Source organism: Spinacia oleracea, chromosome 1, assembly GCF_020520425.1.
Source record: "Spinacia oleracea cultivar Varoflay chromosome 1, BTI_SOV_V1, whole genome shotgun sequence".
Lineage (NCBI taxonomy): Eukaryota > Viridiplantae > Streptophyta > Magnoliopsida > Caryophyllales > Amaranthaceae > Spinacia > Spinacia oleracea.
This window is the reverse complement of record NC_079487.1, coordinates 48,048,091-48,057,057: the sequence shown is the minus strand read 5'-3', so window position 1 is coordinate 48,057,057 and position 8,967 is coordinate 48,048,091. Positions and strand designations below refer to the sequence as shown.

General features: G+C 32.3%; 1 protein-coding gene across 3 annotated transcripts; it reads right to left on the bottom strand.

Moving 5' to 3' along the window:
* Nucleotides 1-2,364: 2,364 nt before the first annotated feature.
* Nucleotides 2,365-4,014, bottom strand: LOC130465864 (two pore potassium channel c-like). 3 transcript variants are annotated; one of them, XR_008925880.1, is made up of 3 exons: nt 3,854-4,014; nt 3,425-3,518; nt 2,365-3,318 (listed from the first exon to the last, which is right to left on the bottom strand). XR_008925880.1 is itself a non-coding variant. In XM_056834687.1 (3 exons), the coding sequence occupies exons 1-3, from the start codon at nt 3,880-3,882 to the stop codon at nt 2,692-2,694; spliced, it is 279 nt and encodes a 92-aa protein (XP_056690665.1). In that variant the 5' UTR covers nt 3,883-4,014; the 3' UTR covers nt 2,365-2,691. The 3 variants fall into 3 exon arrangements, 1 of the variants encoding a protein (XP_056690665.1); XM_056834687.1 differs by having other exon boundaries at nt 2,365-2,847; XR_008925881.1 differs by having other exon boundaries at nt 2,365-3,578.
* Nucleotides 4,015-8,967: the final 4,953 nt, after the last annotated feature.

Here is an 8,967-nt window from a genome sequence, read left to right as displayed (position 1 = left end):
AAATTAATTACAATTACAAATTAGGTTGTATAATTAACAAGCTTAGGCATTCAAATTTGTTAAACATATACAGTAGGTCAATCAAAAATTCAAGATTTAACAAAAAGAATCGCAAATATTCAATTTAACATCTTAAAATTACAAACTTTTGCGTTCGAAAAACTAAAACCTCCGAAAAGTCATAGTTAGGCTTCGAATTTGGGAATTCTGGGTTCGGCCTAAAAAGAAATATTTTTGTCAAAATTTTAGAATGCCTTTTACATGCGGAATTGACACAAAAATCATCTGATTTGGTTGAGTAACGAAGAAACTGCCGAAAAACTGCGTACATATAATTAAATAAATGCAATTTGCAATTAATTAACAATTACGAAAATTAATCACCCCTTTCAATTTTTTGCAAATTTGTAAAATTTAACCATGTTAAGCAGTTTATAGATTATGCAAATAATAATAGGCTCGTGATACCACTGTTAGGTTATGATACATATGAACAACATAAATCATGCGGAAAAACCTTAATGCCAGGAATCATATTAATTGCACATAATCATATAATTAGTCTAGGATGCATACACTTTGTAGCGTGCCCTCCCTAGCGGCGCCCGAACCGAACAAGAAAAAGTCTTCAGGACTCCAAGTGTTGTCCCTCCGTAGAAAGTCCACAGCACGTCCGGATCCGCTTTAAGATTGACTAACTAGAATCGCCCTTAAGGTACTACTTATATTCGGCTAATAGGGCAAGTGTTTTGGCTGAATTTTGCTTAAAAATCTTACCTTTTGAATACTTGAATTCGTGTCCATAAATTGTGATCCTAGGCACATATTTATAGAGTCATGGAAAAGGATTTAGAATCCTATTAGGATACCAATTAGTTTAATTTAGAATTCCATTAAAACTCTATTTAAAATAATTATATCTATTAGGATTAGGATTTAATCATAGAACGAATTCTAATAGTTTTAGGATTCGTATCGAACACAAACGTCGTACGACCACAAGCCTGCCGCGCGACCCGCGCAGGCCTTGCGGCCCACACGAGCATGCGTAGCTCGCAGCCCACGAGCGCGCCCGCCATGCCTTGCTGGGCATGGCCTTGCGCTGGGCCTGGCGAGGCTTTGGCAGCGTGTGTGTTTGGCGCTTGGCTTGCTGGACGCGGGCCTGGCTTCGTGCTGGGCCTTCGTCTAGCAAGTCTCGTCCGATGCTAATTCGTACGATGCGCTTCCGATTAAATTCACGATTCCGGAATTCATTTCCGATACGAACAATATTTAACATTTCCGATTCCAGAATTAATTTTCGTTTTGAACAAATATTTAATATTTCCGTTTCCGGAATTATTTTTCCGATTCCGATAATATTTCCGATTCTGACAATATTTCCGTTTCCGGCAATATTTCCGATTCCGGCAATATTTCCATTTCCGATAATATTTTCCGATACGTACCATGTTTCCGTTTTCGGCAACATCTACGACTTGGATAATATTTATATTTCCGATACGATCCATATTTCCGTTTCCGGCAATATCATCGTTTCCGGAGTATTCATTTACTTGCCTTTGACGATCTTAGCTCCCACTGAAACCAAGATCCGTCGATTCCGAATATCTATATATGGAGTATTAATGCCATTAAATACTTGATCAGTTTACGTACTATTTGTGTGACCATACGGGTTCAGTCAAGAGTAAGCTGTGGATTAATATCATTAATTCCACTTGAACTGAAGCGGCCTCTAGCTAGGCATTCAGCTCACTTGATCTCACCGAATTATTAACTTGTTAATTAATACTGAACCGCATTTATTAGACTTAACATTAAATGCATACTTGGACCAAGGGCATTATTTCCTTCACAAATGGTTTAGGAAAGACTCATTAACTTTCATATCTCGATCCATAATATGAGATAACTATAAGAAATAAATATATGGTTGTTAGAGGCTAGAGTAATGTTTTTCAACTTAGAAGTAAATAAAACAATCCAAAAAGTAAATAAAAGTAGAAAACTATTTATAGGTAGGTTATTTACCCGTGTAAAATAGTCATATAGTTTTATTTGAGATAGAATCATTCTAATTGTGTATGTGATTCAAATTTTATATGAACTACATTTTCTAGTAGTATCATGTAAGTTTGATAAAAAAAAAGTAAATGAAAAATTTCAAAAGCAATTAAAATAATCTCAAAAGTAAATAGAAAATTTTCAAAAGTAAATAGAAAAATTTGAAAAGTATATGTACGACATAAAAACTCCGAGTATTGGAGCATATGGAGGTCAAAGAAAAATGAACCTACGTGGGATTCGAACCCACATCTTTTGTGCATTTTCACAATGCTCTACCTATTGAGCTAGTAGGCTAGTGGTATCTTGGTATCTTACCATACAATAGGAATAGTTAGAACACTATCATACACTTTGCATTTTGTTCAATTGAAAATGTAAATATATAACTTGTTAAGTAAACATAATTAATTCGAAAGTAAGTAATCATCGAGTAGAGGATTGAAGGAACTAGAACAACTAAATGCAGAATATAAAGCAGCAACCAAATTAAAAAAAACAACTGGTGTGTATCTACAGATAAAAGACTAACACCTTTCACCTTCTGTGCCCTACGACACAACATAATTATGTCAATATTTAGTTCAAAGCATCTGACAGGCAGAGAGAGCCTCATTTTGATTACTAAAATAAATCTCGGTGATGATCGTGCACAAGATCTGCTAGTGTAATTTTTCCACAGCTGCCAGCATCCAGCTGATCGAACTTCTTGCATATCAGTAGAATATCTTTATCTGAAACCTGTCCCATCTCCTCCAGTTTATAGATTGCATACTCAGACTTACAGCAAAGCCAAACAAGATCAACATCAGGAATTCCATCAACACTATAATAACATTACATTTTCCTTAGACTGTCACTCATCACTCCCACCTCTTCCATCCCAAGCAATGGGACCAACATATTTCATTTTATTAAACAACCAATATCTACTGGCACCAACTAACAACAATCAGCAATATCAAAGTTATCTAGGGAAGTCAAGATGCTAAGCTATCTGAGATCATACCGAAAAAGTTATTACTGCTGAAGGTGAGTTTATAAATTTCCAAGTGATGCAGGAATGTTTCCTGTCAAGTTGTTATGCGACAAAGAAAGAAGTTGCAATAGTGACAGAGAACCAACTGAGGGTGAAATTTCTCCTAACAAGTTGTTATGTACTAGATTTAGCCAATAAGACTATAACAACTAGATATATTCGATGGAATTTCCCCTTGAACAGAGTTGTTAAACAACCAGAGTGTCCATAACCTGTGAAAACGACCAATTTCAGGGGGGATTGTACCACAGAAACTGTTATTTTCAAGAAGCAGCTACATGAGGAAGCTTAAATTTCCAATATGGGGTGAGAGTATACCTGTGTTGGAGGAATGCAGGTCAAGTATCGAGACTCGCTCGTACTTGCGGCCACAAGTAACACCATACCACTTGTGAGAAAACATAGAAGTAAACTGCCTCGAGCAGAAAATTCAGAGAAAAGATTCAAGATTCAAAGAAACAAGGTAATTTATCTTCATCAAAACAAGAAAAAAAATAAAATTCAATCAATAATTCGAAAAAATAGGTCAGTCAAATTAACACACTTGAACCAATTGAATAAAAATAATCAATCAACTTACAAATTTGTTCAAATGGAAAATCAAACCAGTGAAACAAAGAATTTTTGAAACCCTAATTCAACTACTAAAATCGCAAAAACAGTTAAATAAATCAAACAAATTTCCTGCCCTTATTTTAGGAATCAAATAGCGAAAAGTGATACAAAATCGAAAAATTGAATACATACCTGATGAATTGAAAGAGGGAAAATCGCATAGGTACCTAGCAAATTGAAAGAGGAAAATCGCAAAGGTGAAGGAATTAGAGGATCGGAGATGAACAAACCCCAATTGGGTTGAGGGGATTTGCAGGAGGAGAGAGAAAACGGGGGAAGAGAGAGAAACGAAAACTAAAATTTGGGTTGAGGTGGAGGAGGTCATTCAACAATGGGAAATTACCATATTACCCTTAATTTTTTAATTTCTTCGGGTGAGTTGTGGATCGTTTGATTATATTGATCGATGGCTGAGATTAGTTCTCAGTTCTCAACTTAAGGGGTGGTTCTCAACAGAACCCGATTATATATATATATATATATATATATATATATATATATATATATATATATATATATATATATATATATATATATATATATATATTAGATTTAACAGGTTAACTTATTATAGTTATAATCAATATGACTCATAAAATAAATGTCATTTAAATTTATAATATTGTTATTGTAAATTACACATTATGAATTTATTTATTATACACATGATTTAACTACTTTTTTTTAAAAATTTATATGGAACTTTAGTTCTTCGTCTAAATATCTTATATTCAAAAATTGAAATGCATTAACATGAAATGTTGTATTAAAATTTAATATTAATGAATAAAATAAAAATGACAAAAGAAACTTACCAATTGTATTAACTTGAATTATTTTATTAATACTAATAATTAATATCATGAAATATTATATTAATATTACCATCAAATATTGTATTAATATTCAGATCTTTATATGATTTGAGAAAATCAGTTATGACTTGGACATATGTATTCTGGTCCCTACATGATCTGGCCATATGGTTTCTGGCTTTGACATATTATATACGATCTTTACGTGATCCGAACATATTGCTTCAGATCTGGACAGATAAATTCTCATATGGTGGATCAATTCTAATCTGGGCAGGTCGTTCTGATCTAGATATGATCTGGACATATCGGTTCTGATGTGGACATGATTTGGATAGATCGGTTATAATTTGTATATTATTTAGACATATCAATTCTGATCTAGACATGATTTAGACAAATTAGTGTAGATCTGGACATGATCTGGACATGATCTGGATAGATCAAGACAAATCGGTTCTCATATAGACATGATTTGTACATATCGATTATGATCGTGCCTTTATCTAAACATATCGGTTCTAATGATGACATCATTTAGACAAATTAGTTCTGATTTGTACAAAATCTGAATATAAGAGTTTTAATCTGGACATGATCTGGGAAGATTGGTGCCGATCTGGACAGATTGGTGCAGATTTGGACATGATCTAGACATATCAACACAGATTTGTACATGCTTTAGACAGATCGATGTAGATCTGAGCATGATATATAAAGATCGATCTCGATCTGTACATGATCTGTACATGATTTGGATAGATCGATGCAGATTTGAACATGATTTAGACAGATTGGTGCAGATCTGAACATGATCTAGAAAGATAGTTGATGATCTATACATGATATGGATAGATCTGTAGTAATCTAGATATGATCTAGACAAACTGGTGTTGATCTAGACACGATAAGGACAAATGAGTGTTGATCTGGACATAATAATACTCCCTCCGAATTTTAAAAAAGAGATACACTTTGATCGGCACATAGTTTTAGAAGAGTGAGTTGAATTTATTAAAATAAGATGAAAATGGGGTAGTGGGTGGATTATTTATTATAGTAAAAAGATGATATGGTAAGTGTGGGGACCATAAAAAAGAGAGAAATATTAATATATTGGAAGTGGGGACCAAAAAATGTCAAAAAAGGAAAGTGTATCTCTTTTTAAAATACGGGGGGGGGGGGGGTGTAATAATAATAATAATAATAATAATAATAATAATAATAATAATAATAATAGTAATAACAATAATAATAATAAATAATAAATAATAAATAATAAATAATAAATAATAAATAAAAAATAAAAATAAAATATAATAAATAATAAATAATAAATAATAAATAATAAATAATAAATAATAAATAATAAATAATAAATAATTAATAATAAATAATAAATAATAAATAATAAATAATAAATAATAAATAATAAATAATAAATAATAAATAATAAATAATAAATAATAAATAATAAATAATAAATAATAAATAATAAATAATAAATAATAAATAATAAATAATAAATAATAAATAATAAATAATAAATAATAAATAATAAATAATAAATAATAAATAATAAATAATAAATAATAAATAATAAATAATAAATAATAAATAATAAATAATAAATATAAAATAATAAATAAAAAATAAAAATAAAAAATAAAAAATTAAAAATTAAAAAATAAAAAATAAAAAAAAAAATAAAAAATAAAAACTAAAAAATAAAAAGTAATAAGTAATAAGTAATAAGTAATAAGTAATAAGTAAAAAGTAAAAAGTAAAAAGTAAAAAGTAAAAAGTAAAAAGTAATAAATAATAAATAATAAATAATAAATAATAAATAATAAATAATAAATAATAAATAATAAATAATAAATAATAAATAATAAATAATAAATAATAAATAATAAATAATAAATAATAAATAATTAATAATAAATAATAAATAATATTATTATTACTGTTATTATCATTATTATTACGGTTTTTTCATGAAATGCCCATGAGATTTGCAATAATGCACCAAAATCTCCTGCGCGTTTCAAAATTCATAGAATACCCCTATTTTTTCCAAGTGTTCATAAAATACACTTGGACTTAACGTCCGTTAGTCCTCCGTTAGTAGGAATTTACGTTTTTACCCTTATGTGGCTTAAATCCCATTCATCTGCATACTTTCTCTCTCTCCCACTCATCCCACCCAAAGTTTTTCTCTCCTCCCACTGAACCAACACCACTCCTCACCCCGTCACCATCTTCGCCCCCGCTACCGTCGCCAACCTCGGCCAGGGTTTGACTTTCTCTGTTGCACCGTAGATGGCATCGGTGACCCGGTCAACGACGGGAGGAGTTGATCCCGGAGCGGAGGAGAGAGAATTAAAAAAAATCGGGTTGGCGGAGGAAGAGGAGCTGCCACCATCGTTGGGCGGAGATGACGGAGGAGGGACAACACCAGAAACGTCTGTGTTGGCGTGGTCATGGTGGGTGAATTCGGCGGCGATTTCGGTGGGAGAAATTAGGGTTTTGAGAGCGGTTTGATCTTGTTCGATCTTCTTGTGGTTGTTGTTGGTGGAGGGGGAGGTGATGATTGACAGATTGAGCTTGGGTTTCTTGGGGGTATGTGCGCCATTTTCAGGGGAGGGGAGAGAATCGGAAGCCATGGGAGGTGGGAGGAGAGAGAAATTTGCTTGAAAGTTGTTTCCTAAAGCAAACAAGTAATGAACAACTTATGCAATATAAAGAAGATTTGGCTCAATCTTGTGATCAAAAGGTAGCTTGCTCTTGATTTGAAGATAAGGTCAATGGTTGGTTACAAGATCGAGGCTTTCATCAAACAATGTAATTTGGATGATTTATGTGTACCTAACAACTTGTGCAATGTATGCACCTAACTTTGGGAGGAAATGTGCTTGCTTACCAGGTTTCAAGGTCAAAGTTCAATCAAACTGGACGCATGGGTTTGAGGGCAGAATTCCAAATCCCTAATGATACTAGTCAGGTAGACTTTATAGGTTTCTCTCACGTAGAATTATATGGCTTGATCTTGATATCCTGATTAACTATACTATTGAAGGATGCTGAAACCTTGGTTTACGGTCACTAGATTGCAAGGCTTTCTTGCACATGTTTGATCGCAACATGCTGTTAGAAGGTGCATCTACTTAAATGCTACCAAGAACCTTATTTTTATGGCACACTGCATCTCAAATTCCTGAACATCATTATATCATGTCTCTGAATAGCACTCTGAAGATCAGTCATCAGTTAAAGCTCTATTGTAAAGCTGGTGACATAAACACGATTCAGCTGCAAAGAGATTATCAGATAAAGGTTAAAGGCAGAATATTTGAAGTTATTACTTTGGTTTGCTGTTGGAATTGGGACTGCAAAACTAATTTGCGTTCTACTGGTGTGGTTCTTTCTTAAGGGTGGAAATGGCTCAAGCAAGGTAACCAAGAATGTGATGCATTGTAGTACAAGAGTGATTATAAATGTTCATTGCAAGGGTATTATTACCGGCTTACTTTGAGTTTTCAAGAGCTTTTAATAGACTTTCAAATGTATATGGAAATGGCAATATAATCAGAGTTTTTGTAAAGCTACTCTGCAAATTAATCGGCTTTTTATGGAATATAATTCCTATTTATTGCTGGAAATTTGTTACAAACTGCTCTACTTCATTGCTAGGAAAATTAGAAATTCAAACTAGACGTTGGATTGAAATTCTGTAGTTTTAGAGGAGTTTGGGTATTTGGTGCAAAGAACTTTATAAATAGGTGTATATTATGCAATAACTTTATACGTAGGTGTATTTTATGAATTATAAACATGATTTAACGGAGTACTAACGGAAAGTCATAATAGGGGTATTTGGTTAACAGTTTGGAAAAAATAGGGGTATTCTATGAATTTTGAAACGCGCAGGGGTATTTGGTGCATTATTGCAAACCTCAGGGGCATTTCATGAAAAAACCGTTATTATTATGTTGAATTTAAAATTAAAAAATAAGAAATAAAAAGAAATAATAATAATAGCATATTTCTGCTTCCGGCAATATCTTCGTTTCAGACAAATATTCTCATTTTGGCTTTTGATGATTTGTTAGCTCCCACTGAAACCAAAATCCATCTTTCCCGTATATCCCTTATTAGAGTACTTACTGAATATAATATTCACATAAATACTTGATCCGTTCACGTACTATTTGTGTGACCCTGCAGTTTCATGAATTCCCCTTAACTGAAGCGGCCTCTAGCTATAGGAATTTAAATCACTTGACCTAACTACATAAATAACTTGCTTGATTAATACTGAATCACATTTATTAGACTCCGCATTAAATGCATTAAATTCAAACTTGGACCAATGACATCTTTCATTCAGTCTCCCACTTGTCCTTATGGACAAGTGTGCATTTCCTAATT

Excerpts from the sequence above, each read along its gene's own strand:
- LOC130465864 (XM_056834687.1), bottom strand. The coding sequence starts at position 3,882 with ATGCGATTTTCCCTCTTTCAATTCATCAG. Across the intron at positions 3,519-3,853 it reads TCCCTCTTTCAATTCATCAG|TTTACTTCTATGTTTTCTCA; the intron begins GTATGTATTCAA and ends TGCTCGAGGCAG. Across the intron at positions 2,848-3,424 it reads CCTGCATTCCTCCAACACAG|TCTGAGTATGCAATCTATAA; the intron begins GTATACTCTCAC and ends CTTTGCTGTAAG.